Genomic DNA, 17,995 nt, shown 5'->3' on the forward strand with positions numbered 1-17,995 from the left:
TAGGGGGGAAATAGTGCAAGTCAAGGTATTGTAGGTGATTTTAAGAGAAAAAAAACCCCTCACGGTTTAAAATCAATCCCTAAATATTTTTTCTAAATTTTCGAATTAAATCCTAGCAAATAATTAAACAAAAAATATATAAAATCTACATCACACACTTGCAGCCTTTTTTAAGATGTTTTAATTACGATAAAATGAAAGTCTTATACGTGTGACTTTATACAGGTAAACATTTATATATAGATATTTTTTAGCAAAGAAATAAAATGGTTAACCAAAGTTTTAAAAAGCTGTGTACATACATATCCACAAAGTGCGTCGAAAGTAAACTCCCTGATTTCCAGGATACCAACACGAATAAAACAATCATAGCCTAACATTTACATGAAAAGAACACAGAGTTTAGTCGTCAATATACAAGATGGAACTCACATTGTCCAACCAAAGTTCAACAGGTTTCGCGCACCCTTTAAGCAAACATCCATTTCATTTTCAAGTTGTCCCTCAAATTTGTCCTGGAGGCCTACAGTTAGTAAATCACTCTGTTTTCTTTAGATGAACTCACGAATGAAATACTTGTTACGCCTGTGGAGAATATATCTTTTTTTCTCTTTTAGATTTTTGCTTCTTGGAAATATTTTCTCCTTTTTATTGTCTGTCAAATAAGACCCGTTTTCGTTTCTGTGCAGTTTTTTTGAATGTGGTTTGATTTTTTTCATTATTTTTTTTAGAGGGAGAAGAAGCCTCAGGGCTCGTCGTGAGGAGACGGATCTTTTACAGTGATTCTGGGGTTCACACCCTCCAAAATAAGTTCTGGGGACTCGGACCTTGGGGTCTCCAGGTTACTGGTGTCGGTGTCACTGTCGCTCCCCTTTTTGCCTCCTCCGCCCGCCGTGTGCGTTTTGATGTGCTTGCTCAAATGGTCACTCCGCATAAAGCGCTTGTTACACACCGGGCATGCAAACCGTTTCTCTCCGGTGTGGGTGCGCAGGTGTCTCTGGAGCTCATCGGACCGAGTGAACCTTTTGCCACAGAAAAGCCAGTTGCAGACAAAAGGCCGCTCGCCGGTGTGCCATCTCAAATGCGCCTTGAGGTGAGATGTCTTTCCGTACACTTTACCGCAGCCGGGAATGTGGCAGCTGTGGAGTCCTTTTCTCCGCAGACTGGCCCCGGCGGGTCCCAGCCGCTCAGCCTCCTGGCAGTTGGGACAGTCACATGTTGCTCTGCCGGAGTACCGCCTGGACGACCTGGAGGAGCTGCTTATTCCTGAGCTGCCCCCTGAAATCATGGCGTTGGCGGCAGTAGCGTCTGTGTAAGTGGGGATGACCGTTTTGAAACCGTCCTGCGTTAACAGGTGCTGACTGGTGGACAGGAGGTGAGACGCGGTCGGGCTGATTCCGGTGGAGCTAAACGCCGAGTGGGTGAGCGAGGAGAAGTCCGGGTTGTAGCCACTCAGCTGGGAGTGGATAGCCTGCGGGGTCCCGGAGTGCAGTGAGGTCTGGAGGGTGCCTGCGGGATTCTGGACATCGAGCCACGACCCGGGGTTAGTATGGACATCCCACCACGAGGACGCCCCGTTGGCGACATCGCCAGAGATGGTTGAGTGGAACCCCGACTTGTACCACGACTCGTACGGGTGCGCCATTCCCACCCGCGGGTACAGAGTCTCTGCTGACGTGTGGACTTTGGAGATAAAAGCAGACTGTCCAGACTCCTGGGTCGTGACGCTGGCAGAGTTGGAAAACAGACCGCTGTACTCTGTGGAAAACGCAGACGAGGTCGGGGAGGTGGAGGCTAAGCAAAAGGCGCTGTTGCCTGTGCCACTGGTCGGTGTTAGTCCTGTCGAAGCTCGGCTCGTTGCTACTGTGAAACCGGGCAGACTGGATCCTAAGTTGCAGCTGGAGGAGGATCTCTTCCACGGGTGAAATCCACCTTTGGAGAAAGCGCTGGAGTCTGGTAAAGTTGTAAGAGGACTGGTGTTGCCAATTTTGTTGCAAGTTGCAGCCAGCATCGCTAGAGGTGTAGTTCCAAACCGTGGCTCTTCCTAAAAGAAACACACAAAAAGTTGGACTTAGCACACGGAATGACAAATGAGGAAACTTTTTTTTTTCTTGCTTCAACCGGAGGCAGCGAATGCGCAACAAAACAAGAGTTCAGGAAATTAATTAGAACCGCAATTCAATTTAGTGTAACTTAGCTCAAACATTTTTTGAGGAGAGAGGCGACTCGAATAATTATCATTTAAATGTTTGTGTGCAAATAGTGCAACAAATAAAACACTCAACAACAATCACGTTTAGCAAGTGTCTCAAAATAAGAAGAGGAGCGCGCAGAAAATATTAAAACCACAACAAAGTTTGCCCAGCTCTTGTTTCATCTTTTGTTCGCTGTTAAAAGTTCATTTTTATACCAAAAAACAACGGAAACAAGTTAAGTAATGACACACAACACAGAAGTTAATCTTGAAAACACGCGTGTTCTCATAAGCAGAGAACACATTTTGTTGCAAAAGAAAGTGGGGCAGCAATAACTTTACGCGCAACTTTTACGCATAAATACAAAGTCAGACTCACCCCAAGTATAGACGTAGCCATATCCAGGGTCTGTGCTGTGATGAGAGTGTTCGCGATTTCAGTGCTGTATGGCTCCAATTTGATTCAGATTTACCGTGTTGACTCGGGTCACACGGTTTCTCTCTTGGCTCGCAGCTCCCAACACTACCTAGTTGTAGTGAGCGTGTTCTTTGAAGTACAGCTGGCGACGACGCGCAGCCAATCTAATAGCTGCATTCATGGCTGGGGTTTGAAGTCAGCCAATGGGAGAGCCGACCACAGACAGAAACACCAAAAACCCCGCCGTCAATCATGTGTTGTGCAGCCTCTGCTCAGACTGTCATACAAGACACGATTTGGTATTTTTTTAATGCATACAGTTATTTTTATGTATTCTCACACGAAGGCTCAATGTCTCCTTTCATTGCAGAATTGAGTTCACACGTCAATTCTCCACGAGGTAAGCTTTTCACTAATTTTTTTTCTTCCTTGTAGGTTGGGGCGACACTCTTCCATGTGTAATTCCAGGTTTCCCTTTTCTGATTTTTTCAATATTCAGGTCATGTGCAACACGTCATTAGGAAATTGTTGATTTAAGCGCAGAGTAGGAATGTGAACGATAACTTGGAGATGACTTCATTAAAACAGTCTGCAGTCAGTGTCTGCTGCTGCTGCTGCTGCTGCTGCTGCTGCTGCTGCTGCTGTGTTAGAAATGGCACAGTTAACGCACAGTGGGGAAACAGCTGGCGTTGTGCGCTCTATGCCACATTTTAAAGTGTTTATAATAGAAAATCGGGGATGGATCAAGTTTAGCGAAGAAGTCCAGAGACAGGCCTGACAGCGCAGACCTCACTTCTCTAACCACAAGTTGGATTATTTATGAAGTGGCTGCATGAAAGCGACTAAATATGTGAAGAAAAACAGCTTCAGACTCGTAATTAATCAACTAACCTCCAGTTTGTTTTTAAACTTCTACCCAAAAATATTACGCGCGTCTGAGTCCGTGCGTGTGGTCGTGTTGGCGCACGCCCGTTGCCGTCCGTTCCCCCCCTGCTTACTTGTTGGGGGGGAGTGCAGGTGAGGGGTTAATTAAAAACGACAGCTCGCTTTATCATGTAGTAGATGTGTTTTAAAAGACAAGTATTGGAAAAAGTTTGAGCTCGCAGGAAGAGGAGGTGGGGGGGCACCTGGTGTAAGTGCGCCAGGCATCTCCATTAAGCTGCTTTAACAGGAGACACGGTACCTGTCTTTTAGCTGAGAAATAACAATTTAACGGCAATTTAATTAAATTGTGGACAATGACGAGGATGCGTTGTTTCACCAATTTTCCCCTCAACTCGAGATTCTTCTTTTTTATTATTATTTTTCTCTCTCTCTCTCTCTTTGAATATCACAATTCAATAAAGCCCGCATATTCCATAGCTTGATAAAACGCTTAGGGATAATGGCATAATGTAAAATTGACCTGCTCTGCTGTGATTCATCATCCCTTTAAAAGTTAAAGCAATTTTCTAGAGAAAGGCTTGACCGAAAGATGTGCATTACAGTATTCAAAACGGGCAAATAATGCTCTATTATAGAGTATGAATGCTGCCAGTAAACACAGGCGCAATTTGTTCAAATACTCCCCTCTTTTTTTATTTTGCTTTAAAACCCCACCTTTGGAAGGGTGAATAAAAATCAGTCTCATCAAATACTCAGCGCTGCCAAGAAAATGGAATCATTTTTGCAATCATGACAATTTAGCAGAGTGCTGTTAACAGTATTAAATGTCTACTCTTCATAAGCAGAGTTGATTGTTTCTAAAGAAGTTAAATTAATTCGAGCGTTAAATGAAATGTAATGCAGAATGTAAGCATTTCTTTTCACTATAATTTCTTAAGAAGAAATCGGAAAAATAGCTTCAACCTCCATTATTTAATTAAAAAACATGATTGCACCGTGTCCGTAAAGAATTAATAATAGAGAGATATTACAATTGCTGCTTAATATTCTTGTATTGTATTTAGGATTATATCTCAATAATGGGCAGTGTGAGGGTCCTAACAAAGAAATGTGTAAAGGAATCACAGGATCTATATGCTCTGTTAAATGTAGCCTTTTGATATTTTTATTTAAATTTATTTGTAAAGAAATATATTTGTTAGATTAACCTTGAGCAGCACAATATTGGTGATTTTTCAGACAATGTGTGTTTGGGACAAGAGGGCAGAACATGATCTCGCCTTGTCATTCAAGTGAAAATTCTGAGCTGAATCTGTAATTCTGGACTCCATTCGTGAGCACTTCTCTGTGGCAATTAGGAGCCTATTACAAGCCATTAGATTGATCAATGTACCTTAAACAATGGGAATGATTTATTTGGTCGAACAAAACGCTCTGCATCTATTGTGATGAGTCTAAGTGGGGGTGCATCCATCAACAAAAGATAAATGATTAATTCAGACCTATTCATTTGAATTCTTTCTACAAAGCCAGCCTCACTTGCCTCAAATCCAGATTATTAGAGCCTCATTTTCTGCATGTTAAACCAGACAGGCTGCTGGATTGGGCAATGGTGTTTGGTTGTGCCCCTGTGTGCTTTAATTTGTATTTCTGCACAGGCAAGTTTATTTGAGGATGTTTAACTAATTGTTGTAATTTCGTGTGCTCATGTGGCTACACCTGCTTCTCCCAAAGGGGGTTGGAATAAGCTACGAGTGAGAGGATGTTTCATGTTATTTCTGTGGTGCTGAAACTGCACATTTTTCTGTGAAAATTCCACTTGTGTCATAGGGAATCAGTGGAAGCTCAGGAAATAGGAAAAAGTGGGCACAAGTGTATAGATTTGTTCAGGATGCTTTTACTTAGTGCATCTTCTTTTGCTTTCAGATATTTCTGCGTTGTAAAATTTATTCTGCTCCATAGCAAAAATATGAAGATAATGTTTAAAAAAACAGCTTGTCTTCTTGATGTCTTACTTTAAATGACAAGGTCTGCATTTCCTCTGCCAGTTAGTTTTATTATTTGTGCATTAAGGTTGCCAGCTCATTCTTATTTCTGTGACAGGTAAACAGAGACCACAGTAAGAGAATGGAATTGATATATATTAAAGTATAGTTAAACTGTTTTACAGCAAGGATTTATTGCTGTAAGATGTCAATAGGCTATAAAACAAAAAGACTTGGCAAAATTGCTTGGACCTGTCAGGATTGAGACACAATTCATGAACGTCTTCAGTTAGTCGACTGTCAGGACGGATTCTAATAATAATACAAACTGACAGTACAGTCAAACCTCTGATAAGGATGATTGTTTTTTCTTTTAATGCCCACTTTTCAATAGTACTATGTAGGGTGGATCTTAAAGAAGCTTGTCAACCCACATCGATATTATCGACAGCTAAATTTGGAGGTGCTGGTCAGCTTGCCAGCTTACAGTGTCAACTTTCACTTCCAGAGGCTGCATGTTCTATTTCGAGCGCAGGGAGCCAGCTAGTTGAAGTGCAGTGGACTGGTTTCATTTGAGGACTTAGCTTAGCTCATTTTCTGGCAATGAATGTGCTTTTCTGAGTTTGTGAGCTGTTGTGGAAGTCGGTAAAACCTGAGGTGTGAGAAATGGCTCCGAAAAAGGTGTGTTTTTGTTGAGCGATAGGTCCATTCAAATATGAGTACGCATTGTTTAGGTTATGTAATGTCAAGTGGTCTTTCTGACTGCAGGCATTTCCACATTGTCTTTATTAGGGCAAGGGAGGTGATGTACCAAAGCCACCACCACTGATTGGAAGGTTTGGAACCTCACTGAAAATAGGAATTGTCGGCCTGCCCAATGTTGGGTAAGTAAAATGATTTTATTTTTATATGGCTTTCTCACTGCATTGACAAGCATGTGCCCTGCCTACTTCTGAACTATATTTGCCTTCTGCAATACCACAAATATGAATTCATGTAAGGCGAGATGTAAACCTTACACAGTACACTGCATGACTAAAGAGAACACATTTAAGTTCATAAAACTTCTGATTTCATTTAGATTTTTGGCAGCAGTTGTGCAAGCTTCTCTAAAAAGAGTTGTGACACCTTGTGCGTGCCAGACTACATACTGCACCAAGAAAAATGTAATGCACATGATTTTAGACATACATGCCAAGAAGACAAAAACCATGACGGTCTGTGGAAAGTCTTTCTGTGTTCTTTATCCACCGCAACAATGTTTCTATAACTGTTAAGTGTCTGCAGCCACATGTGCTCCCACCAGCCAGGGATCAAATTCAGCAAGAGGTTTTCAACCAGTGTCTCTCCTTGCATGCATCTTAACTTTCTCTCTGTTTAAGACAAGTGCTAGGACTGAGAGCAAACTTGTGACATCAAAGAGAACATGGGGTTCTAATAAAACAGCTAAAGTAGCATTTATGTTGTATCTTCTATCCCTGAATTTACCAATGTGTTCTGCAATTTCTGTTAATTAGACAAAATACGTGTTTAATTCTGTTACATCTTATTAACGAGAGTCTGTCAACATTAGAATATAGTTTCTACCTCACCACAAGCCTAAGGACCTAATGCAATCTTGCACTACTGTATATTTTTGTACATCTTGACCTTTTGCACCATAAATATTGCACATGTTGCACACTTGTTTGTATGTTCAGTACTGTCTACTTCATTGTGTATGAGTAGATTTTCACCTTTTGCACCACAAATATTCTTTATGTTATTATATTTTTCCATTTTTCTATGTATGTTCAGTGTTGTCTATCTCAGTTTGTTAATATGAACGCGAGTGACGTGTGTTCAATGAACAGATTCTACCATTATGTTAATCACGGCTCTAGGTAGAGACACAGTAAAGCCATTGCATACAGCTATATGACAGCAAGCAAAAATTATCCTACATTCTTACTACTTCCTACTATTTGTGCAGAAAATGTTAAATGATAATTGAATGAGAAGCATTAACAAACTCTGTCGTCAGTTTGTTTTGAATAGCCACTTATCACTCATCATGGCACGCACTGGTCAAAGGTGAGGATACATGCTAGGCAGCTCTGTGGGCAAATCACAGGGAAAAACACATACGCTAACACTAACATATTCATGTCTTGGGCAATTTGTGAGTTAAGAGGCTGACATACTGTTTGCATGTCAGACCTGGTCAGACAAATCCATTTTGTCAGCATCTACAAAGACCTTCAGCAACATCAGTGACATAGCGTAATCACAGGACAGACCCTACATGACTTCTCTGTAGCCCCCTTTGAGTTACAGGAAGGCTCCAGTGGTAGGTCATGTTCTGTACAGCTGACAGGTTCTCATCTTTTTTTGCAGTTCCATAAAACATGTTTTTCTAAGCGATTTTTCCAACATAACAGTTGTTTTCAAGCAGCCTAGAAAGTTTTGTGAGATCTGAAAACTGCAAGTTTTGAAAGGACAGAAAAGCCTATGATGGTGAGAGAAATATGTAAAACTGAAGTCATTGAGATGGATTAGTTAAACTGTACACAGACTGGGATTGTTTTTGAGCAGGCATGTATTTGTGATATATTTAGATGTGGATCATACTATATACAGTGCTTCTGCAGATGTTTGTTCACATGTGGTGTGTGTTGGTTGCTGTTTTGCCAAGTTTTGGAGATTATTGCACAAAGCTCTAACTCTCTAGTGTCCAGTGTTTTCATTTCTAACCACAGAGAAACCACAATTTCTTCCTGGTTTAAGAAGTAGAACTCACTGAGGTTGTGGCCTGCCATACCATATTTGTGTCAAAGTACAACTTGTCAACCCTCCTATGGTTTCTTCATGAATGAACTATGTTCAGATGCCTGCCAGCTGTTCGTTGGGCGTAACTGACCATTCTTCACACATGGGAAACTTGAGAGAGGGATTCAGCCAACCTTTCTGCTATTTCTACACTTAGACTGGCACATTTTCAGAATGTTTACCACCATTCTCCTGCTCATAGACAGGAAAATGTCTTGTCCATTTAACCCCAGACTGTATTTATTGCTTAAGATACACAGGGATACATGCCTTTAGCATCTCTCTTCACTCCCCTTGCCTTGTGAAGCTGATTAAGAAGCTGATGTCTTAAAAAATCTTCAAATAATACCTTCAGCTGTTCTTATATACAGAGTGGATAAATGTGTGCTCAGGGAAACACTCTCATCATGTCACTGAATTAGGCAGCTTGCATGAGGATAACCAAGATGATTAAGATTAACAAGGCATTCAAGCTGAAAAACAAAGAAGCACACTTCCTCATGCGGGCTAATATATTAGCTTGGAAGTTATCTTTTCTGGTATGGACTGTCCCTAACAGAAACATAATCCTTTAGAAACATAGATGCTGCAGACTCATAAATCTCACCCTCATGTTTAACTCTTTTGTATCCAAAATTATTAATCAGATTAAAATGAAAATAAAAATAACAACAACAAAAAAATCGTAATGTCTATTACTTTGGTTTAAAGTTGGACATTTTTTCATTTTAAGTCATAGCTCATTACAGTTATATACCAAGTGTATGTGCAGAGTTAACTGAAATATTATTTCTTATTATGCGTGCATAAATTTGCTTCTTAACAATAATCCATCGAGGCATGAATCACAGATGTGAATAAGTCATTAGTACATGCTTGATTTTTGTCCAACACACAATGCAGCTTCTTAGGACACTGGGGTCAAACAGTCCATTGAAAAGGTTGACTTTAATGGACTGTTTTTAACCTATAGGTGTGATGAATTATTAATCTTTGTCAAAGCAAGCTACAGAGAAGAACTATAAACCAACCAAGCAGATCCTTAACTTTTTCTCAGACTTACAAAGTACATTTATTTACTAATAACATGAACACATTATGTATTTGCATAATTGAGAATGAAACCACAGCTGAAATGTTAAAAACACATTTAGTTATATAAACAGACAGAAAAAATCAGAAGCTCAAAGTATTTTGGATCAATCAAATATTATATAAGGTAAAAGGTATCCTGTAATAATTAATCTTGAAAATTACCCTAAATCAGCTGTATAGCCTTTTTGTCTTTCTTTATCGTGTCTTTAACAACATAATAATCACCTTGATTTTCTAGTACTGAAAACATATTTACGAATTGACAGAATGATCTTAATTTAAGATTTACTTGATCCACCTCCCATCCTTCATCAATATGAACCCTTGGATACATGACAAGTCTATATGCAGACAGGTGACAAATTAAAGAAAAAACCTGATTAAATGAGTGGAGAAACACAACAAATCCAGATGCATCCACACAGGTGCACTGCAAGGTACACTTATGCAGTTAACATCCAATCACGCTATGTGGCATGAAAATGCTGAACAGGCACAGCTGATTCTGATTCTGTAACAAGATGTCAAGAGGAAAAGATCTAAGTGAGTTTGAAAGGGGGTTCATTGTTGGGCTCCAGAGGGCAGGAGCTTCAGTCACAAAGACTGCTCAGCAGTAACTGAAGTGACATCTGCATTTAGATTTATAGGAAGGACATCAGTAAATAGGGTTGAAAATTGTGGTTGACAGTGCAATTTGATGACCGATGACTGAGAATATCAATGCAGGATGTGATCAGACTGTAAGCAAGAACTGTCTGTTGACAATTACACAGAGAGGAATATTATAGTAGGACTGCAGTGGTTGAAAGTGAACAAGTACCTCAATGTTTGATCCATACAGTGAGGAAATCCACTGGCTCTCATTGGATCCTTTTTATTCTGATGGGAGTGGTCTCTTTTAGGGTGAAAATGCCATCTACAGGCCACAAGGGATCTCTGAAAGGTTTAAAGAGAATATTATGTGAATCATATACTATGACATTTGCAGTCGCCAGATCTCGAGTCCATTTTACACCTATGGGGGATTTTAGACTGACTTTTTAGACTGATTTTTGACAGAGTTCTTCACCAACATCATCAAAACATCAACTTAGGGAATATATTTTGTAAGAATGATGTTTCATCCCTCCAGTGGAGTTCTTTGGACTTTGGACAATCAGTGCCTTGCATTTATGTACAGTCTATGATGCCAAGAAACTCCCAAATAAACATTTTTTGGGACATTTTTAGTATATATAGACCATAGTGAACTCTGTTGAAGTTTTTAGGTTGATATTGGGACTCCACCTAAAAATATGTCTTCCCCCTATAATTTTCTGTGACCCACCACTGGGAAAACACTGCTCTAGAGTCTGGCTGCAAACCCTTCAAGACACATCACTTTTCCTGTTACTGATAAACATATTACCCTCAGATTTGCACAGGAATAAGTAAGTCATTTTCAGTGTTATTTGTTTTATCTTAATGATTAAAAATTTTCTACCGAGAGTGGTTGTAGTTTTCCATTGGATTGCTTTTCTTCTTTTTTCACCAAGGTGACCCAGCAACAGCCTTTAAGTATGTTAAAGTCTTGGTCTAGCTTTACATAAGGAATTAATTTATGCACTTTGGTAGTCTCAAGCAATTTCATGCCTATAGACGTTAGCAATCATTTCAATGTGAAGCACTAAGTAAGAGAATAGAGATGGCAAGTCTTGGATTATAGTCTCTGCCATGCCATTATTACTGTTAGACACTTACCATTGTCTGTAGATTCTGAAGTACACTTGAGCCGCCTTATGCCACAGAACATAAATCTCTCTGTGATCACAATATGAGGCAGCACTTTGTTGATCCTGTTCAACAGTTGAGATCTATCAGAAATCTAAATGCTCCTCGGCACCATGTACAATTGATCTATTATGGGATTATCTAACCATGTCATTGGCATAGCATTTTACAAAGTATTTTTGAGTCAAGAGCTTAAAAATTAAGTCCATTAGAATAACCTTTTGTGTCTCGTGTGAAATTAAAGTTAATCTCTAATAAGGTACTGAGGTATTTCAGGATCATGCTATGGAACCTTTGGGCTCTACACACTGGCACTTTCAGATGTCTTGACCTCACTGCTGTTTTTATTTTCAGGAAGTCAACCTTTTTCAACGTGCTGACAAAGAGTCAGGCTGCGGCTGAAAATTTCCCCTTCTGCACCATTGACCCAAATGAAAGCAGAGTGCCCATTCCAGATGAACGCTATGATTTCCTCTGCCAATTCCACAAACCTGCCAGGTATGGGGTCTCATCGTTCACATATTATTCACACTTCAGATATGTAGTTTCTGATGGTGCTGTTGCTATAGGTATGATAAATATGATACATATAACAATGTTGTTAACATGTAGCTGCGTGATGTGTTCTGTATGATGTTACAGTCTGTGCCTTTGAAAGAAAAACCTCCAGGACCTGGTTATTATACACATTCATAGAGGCTGTTAAATCAGGTTGAATTCACATTGGCTCTGCTGGATTATATATGATCTATACTGTGCATCGAACACATTCAAAATAGATTCCATTTCTCTCCTATTTATCCATATTTACACTGGTAACAACATGAATTAAAAACACTGGTGATATAAAATGCAGTGCAACGCCTACCTGTCTACACTACCTGCCTCTCTTCGGGTGGTATTCTACATATTTTTATTAAAAATGTCCAGAAACAACAATGAATTGATTCTGCCAACCATATTACTATCAGTGTAGCCAAAGCCTGGCATCCTATGTCTCTATGTCACTGACCTACATTAGTATCCAAAAATGATTAAAGTGAGCCATCCTGCTGCTTCAAATTGAAAATCACCCAATCCATACTCATCTGCAACTGAAAATAATCCCTAATCAATACAGTATTTACTTATTTTTAAGCAATATATATTAAAAAATACATTTTTAAGCCACTATGAAATCATTTTGAACAAATAAAGGGGCATACAGCATTTGTGTCTTACTAGTAAAGCTTTACAGACAGTGAGGGGAAGTCGGAGAGCATTGACAGATTGTAGAACACACAGACCTCTTTCATTGCAGACATTTTGACTTTTCACAGTAGGGAAAGCTCAAGTGGAGTTAATGATGGCTTAGTTCCATTAGGTCTCCCAGTAAGCCATGACAGTGAACCAGCATGCACAAAATCAGGACCTTCCCTAAGTGGAATGCAGCCATCATTAATACACCTGAGCTTTCCCTACAGTGACAAGTGAAAGTGTCTGCTGTGAAAAAGGTCTATTGTCAGTTTTCATTAACATTTTATGGAATTTGTTCAAAATAACACCAGCCTTAACCTCTGAGGATGCTTTGTATTTGTATGTTGTGTTGCAGACTCATGCTGACGGAAAGCAACATATAGCATTCGTACACACTTTACATTATAGTGCAGTCCAAATTGGCATGATCTCATATCAAAAAATTCACCCTTGAAATCCTCTCTGAGACTGAGTAAACAACCAAATTAAAAACTTGAAGTTTCACGTTGAGTTGTACTGGACTGAAGCTCAGAGTAATGTGGTTTCTATTTAGTCTTAATTATCTGACTTCTTCCTTTTGCTTCTTGGTTTGCAGCAAAATCCCAGCATTCCTCAATGTTGTTGACATTGCTGGTCTGGTGAAAGGTGCTCATGCTGGTCAAGGCCTGGGAAACGCCTTCCTGTCCCACATCAGCGCCTGCGATGGCATCTTCCACATGACACGTGAGTCACAGGTTGGGGGTCACATCCCTGTGTAGAATTTCTCATCATCAACAAATCACATGAAACCTATTGGCGCAGTATTTAATATGCTATGTTGTAGCTAAAGCGATTCCATCGGCTGCGTTTGGTCATGCCAAGACTCCCCCACCAGGCCTTTGAAAGCAGAAGCCATAGTTTTCCTGGAGCTTTGCTTAGCAGGGCATCTTGTGTGGCCAGTGCCAAGATCAACATAACAGTCAGAATAAATGAAATCAGACCAAACCTCACATTCCTACTGGGAGGCTCCCTGAATGAGAATCACAAGAGCGGTTACTGAAAATGTCTGTGCTTGGTTTAGACTTCATACAATCAGTAGTATATTTTGAGGGCTGGAAACAATGCAAGACTGTAGAGAGGGAACACCACATATTACTGTAATATGATTCCTAATGCCACTTTTGATTTATTTTGGGTGTGGAAGAGGTAAGTAAGGCATTAATAAACATGTGAGAATGAAACCATAATTTTCTTCTACTGTCCTTTTCTTTGTTCCATGCTGAATCTATTCTAATCTACTCTATCTTAGTCTCATCTGTTGTCTTTAATATTTCTTAAAATGTTGTTTATTTGATATGATTCTAAATACTGTCTGCTGTTTTTTTGTGAATGTACAGATATAATTATCCTAACAAATTGTTCCCAGTTTGTCCCTCAGTGAGACAGCCTTCAAATCACTTCCCGAGTCTTCCTCTGCCTCAGGTTCTTCTGTGTCCCTGACATGGTCTTTGTCTTTGACAATTAAAGTATTACACGCTAGAATAATTCAAATCACTGCAACTGAAATGAATGCAGAGGCTCTTTTAAAAATAGCTGAATTTGTTTGCTGATTGTATGCTGTTATTGACTTTCCCACTGTGTGAAAAGAGCTCTGATTAGAGTCAGTGGTGGCAGGCACAGTGCAGACGGATAGAAAGGGTTAAGACTGAGGCCATTTTTCTATATTGTTCTGAAGTTGTCTCTGTGTATCACTGGCAACCATATTACTTCTGTTCCAGTGCAATTTTCAAATAGCCTTTTCTGCATGATGACTCTAGTAGTTTGTGAGAAATGGAAGTGGAGGACCACCCACTGTAAGACTAAGTAATGATTTACAGAGTGGACAAGACTTGTCAGGTGAGATAAACTGTTTTTCTAATAAAAAGTCACAGAATAAGGTTGAAGCAGTTCTATATTATTTATTGTCAGCAGATCTCATAAAAAGATCAAAAACAACAATGCTTTAGTCTGTCTCGTAGTGGTTTATAATTCTCAGTCATCCTTAAACCCCTTTGGTCCTACAAAAAGGATAACTTTGGTGATTTCTAGTTATTTTTACTGTCAGCAAAACTCAAAAAAACACAAAAGCAAACAATGAATTAATCCCACTAAGAAACACTGTGAGTCTAAAACCTGGTTTATCTTATTCCAATGTGTCAAAGAGTTCTATTGTTATAAAAGAGCCATTAAAACACATCATTGAGCCACAACATTGCACTGGGTGACATGTAGCTTCATTGTGCAAAATGTGTGCACTATAGTTTATTACAAACCAATCCACCAACTAATCCTAGCAATCACTTTACTGTGTATGAGAGTAGATCCTGTAAGGCAGAGGTCACTGCACATGCTCAGATACACAGCTCTGCTCACACTACTTTGCTAGCTTGTTGGGTTACTTAGCAGAACTTATTGACTTAAAACTTAGGATAAATATTGATGTACATCTGACTCACAAGAAGAAAATCAGGACTGATATATTCATAGGACAATGCTTATATGAGCCCAAGTGTTCAAAAAGAGAAAATACATTTGAGGTGTGCTGAAAAAGGCAACCTAAGGCTACCAGGATACACTAATTACCTCATCTACTGATAGTTAAGCACTGAATACCTCAAACACAAATATGAGAGACTAGTGGTGCAGCTGTGGTTAGTGCTCAGAAATCACAACCAAAGCAAAGATAAATGTAGATGCTGCAGTGGAAAGATCTGGAGATCATAATGAACATTCATGTGTTATACACTCACAACACTAAACAGCTGAGGTCTACAGCAAAGTTCTTGACATAAATTCACTGCACAACACAGGATCAGGCAACTGTTTATGATGTAAACTTTGTCCCTGTGCATACTCAGTGACCACAAGCAAATATGCTAAATCCCCCCTTGTTTGCACAGATACTACCTATTAGGAGGAACCATTTTATTGTGGCTTTTGTTTTTTAACAGAATTTGTCGAACTAGAAAGTCACAGTTATCCTTTAAGGTGTAAATCTTTAAATTAAGATCACAAATATATAGTTACATGTTTAAATAATAGTATTAAAAAACGACTGGGCCAATCAAGAGTTTGTTGGAGGCTATACATTTGTAAAGAATGGCTTGGTTCACCATTTTCAGACATTAGATACATGTGTGATGTGGGTCTATTCAACATGCAGTGGACTACTGTCACCCTGTCTCACTGTTAGTAGAATTTGCAGCAGGCTTTTATAAAAATCACTGATCAACCTGAAAATCTGCACTGAATTGTATTAAATGGTGCTTTGTCCATATGCATACACCCTCTCTCCTCGTCATATATGCACTCTTACTCTTTTCTGTCTCATTCTCTCTCTCTCTCCTGCATTTTTCTCGGCCACTTGATTAAATGACATTTAAACATCAGTATCACTGAATTAATTTACACTCCTGATGGCAGCACCAGGTTAGCAGAGCCAGGTAGGAGTCCGACCCGCCTCCAGAGGAAGATCGTGAAGGCGGTTCGGCTGACATGGGTTGACCCATATAGCTAGATCCCTCACCCACAGCACTGTGTCAGTCTGAGTGGGGTGTAATAGTATTTATACAACACTGGAGATCACACAAGAGGATTAAGCTCTATCAGACTCTGGCTGCATAGAAAATACTACTAACTTACACTTGATCATTAAAGAAGTGAGAAAAACATGAAATCACATCACATTTTTTTTCTTTTGAAGAATTTTTATGTTTTAAGTTTTAGTCTCAACAGAGGAGGACTTTAATGTATATAATTCATCTCTACATTAATAGTACATATCTTGGCTATATGTGTGGTTTAAAAAGCCCACAGTTCAAATGTATATACCGGATCCTCACCCAAAACCAACTCTTTTGTTTGTATTCACACAAATTAGACAAACCTTCACAACAATTAGAAATAGAAATCTAAAACTTCTTCTGTGTGTGCGTCTGCAACTGTCTGCCCTGGCATGCCATTGTTTCCACTCTTGTGAAGTCCTCGGAAACAATGTGGTTTGTTTCACAAGTTAACCATTAAGCAAAGCTGCTTTTGTTTTGTAATTATATCTATCTGGTGTTAAGTTAAGCAGGCTGCATTGCTGATGCCTCTGCTTTTATATAGCTTGATTATATGGTTGTAGGGGTTCACACTTTTTTTCCTGTCTGGAGTGGTATGTTTTTGTCTGAGAATTAGCAGGAGCGTTTATATAGGGTTTCATTAGTGACATGAAAAAGCTCAGCGTAGTTGTATGATTGTTAATGCAAGCTGAGGAAACAAGCAATTGACCTCACCCTGATGAAATTAAATTTGAAGTCTTGTTAAACTTTAGATGTCAGGATAAATTTCTGCCAATCCTGTCTGAAATTACTTCATGGGCCTTCACTCTACAACTTTTTCCAGGGAGTAGGTCAACGGGATTTTCCTCTTGATGTCTGTTCTGCGCATTATGAATATATTTCATCCCTTAATGACTTTGAATAGCCTGTGTAAACAGAGGATTTACTTTCAACAATACCCTCCAAAAACTATTAAAGTACATGATGACATCCTGAAAGCTGATTCTATTGAATGCGGGACGTTTCCTGGTCTCATAACGAAATGGTTTGCAGGCTAAATGTTCCCAGTCCCTCTGCAGTCACTGGAGAACGGCTGAATCCTTACTGTCTGAGACAAGACACAGACATGTTCTACTTGATCTACTCTTCTGTTCCCCGCTAGCAGCTCTGCCAGCTCACCTGGCCTTATTCCCAGATGTTTGGTTTCCAGCAATTAGATGTTTGAATGCTCACACGGTGCCCTCCCCACCTCCCCATCACTGTAGGAAGCCCCTAGTTCACTTCTAATGAAGACTTATTTACGGTTGCACGGCACTCAGTAAGACTCTAGCCTTAAGACATCATGGTACAGCACGTTTAATCTTGAGGGACTTTCTGTGGTTGTGGCCAGGCAGCTGGAAAGTAGCTGTTATTTTTGGCAGAGATGTGTCTCTTCCTGGGATATTCATGCTTTCAGCACCTGGATTCCTGGTTAAGTTGGGGTTCTTTCTTCTTACTTCGCTGCTGCCTGACAGTGCAGATTAAACTTTTAGGGCAATAAAGTTGATCAGCTGCATGAGATCATATGGGAAGACAGATGGTAGATATTCCTTTGCAGTGCTGAAACATTTAGTCTCTTAATTGGTAAGTCATCATTTGTTCATCATTGTTATTAATTAGTTAACAACCAGTTTGAAAGTCGATAACTGCGTACGACATTTTTTGCTCAAATAGGCAAAACAATTGAGGAGATGCTTGAAGCTCCTTGTCTTCTATCACTGTAAACTGAGCATTTTTGGTTTTAGGTTCTTGGCTTGACACATCAAACATCTAAGAACCTGCTTCGTGCTTTGGGCATTTGTGATAAGCATTTACCAGTATTTTATTTTAATGTTTTACCAAAATAGACAGCTTATTCTCTGGTGAGAACTTGGTCCTACAGTGCCGGACCATTCTCTAATGCCAGGTAGAATGGTCTGATTGCACCTTATTGTCATTCTGCTATAGGGAAAAAAGACCTCTGGTATGTTTGTATTCCTTTAAACCAATCACAGTCATCTTGGGC

At 39.6% G+C, this 17,995-nt stretch overlaps 2 protein-coding genes across 3 annotated transcripts in view; one reads left to right on the forward strand and one right to left on the reverse strand.

Moving 5' to 3' along the window:
- Window positions 1-163: 163 nt before the first annotated feature.
- sp9 (sp9 transcription factor) lies at window positions 164-2,733 on the reverse strand. The gene is made up of 2 exons (XM_023279281.3): window positions 2,574-2,733; window positions 164-2,044 (listed from the first exon to the last, which is right to left on the reverse strand). The coding sequence occupies exons 1-2, from the start codon at window positions 2,592-2,594 to the stop codon at window positions 746-748; spliced, it is 1,320 nt and encodes a 439-aa protein (XP_023135049.1). The 5' UTR covers window positions 2,595-2,733; the 3' UTR covers window positions 164-745.
- A 3,270-nt stretch (window positions 2,734-6,003) lies between these two features.
- LOC111574594 (obg-like ATPase 1) overlaps window positions 6,004-17,995 on the forward strand; it is a 41,531-nt gene continuing 29,539 nt past the window's right edge. For both annotated transcript variants that reach the window (XM_023279282.3, XM_055014944.1), the window contains exons 1-4: window positions 6,004-6,163; window positions 6,275-6,366; window positions 11,510-11,653; window positions 12,987-13,114. In XM_023279282.3, the coding sequence (XP_023135050.1) occupies window positions 6,149-6,163; window positions 6,275-6,366; window positions 11,510-11,653; window positions 12,987-13,114 (379 nt within the window). In that variant the 5' untranslated portion in view covers window positions 6,004-6,148. The remainder of the gene's footprint in view (window positions 6,164-6,274; window positions 6,367-11,509; window positions 11,654-12,986; window positions 13,115-17,995) is intronic.

The sequence above is a fragment of the Amphiprion ocellaris genome, chromosome 11, assembly GCF_022539595.1.
Source record: "Amphiprion ocellaris isolate individual 3 ecotype Okinawa chromosome 11, ASM2253959v1, whole genome shotgun sequence".
In the NCBI taxonomy this organism is placed as follows: Eukaryota; Metazoa; Chordata; class Actinopteri; family Pomacentridae; genus Amphiprion; species Amphiprion ocellaris.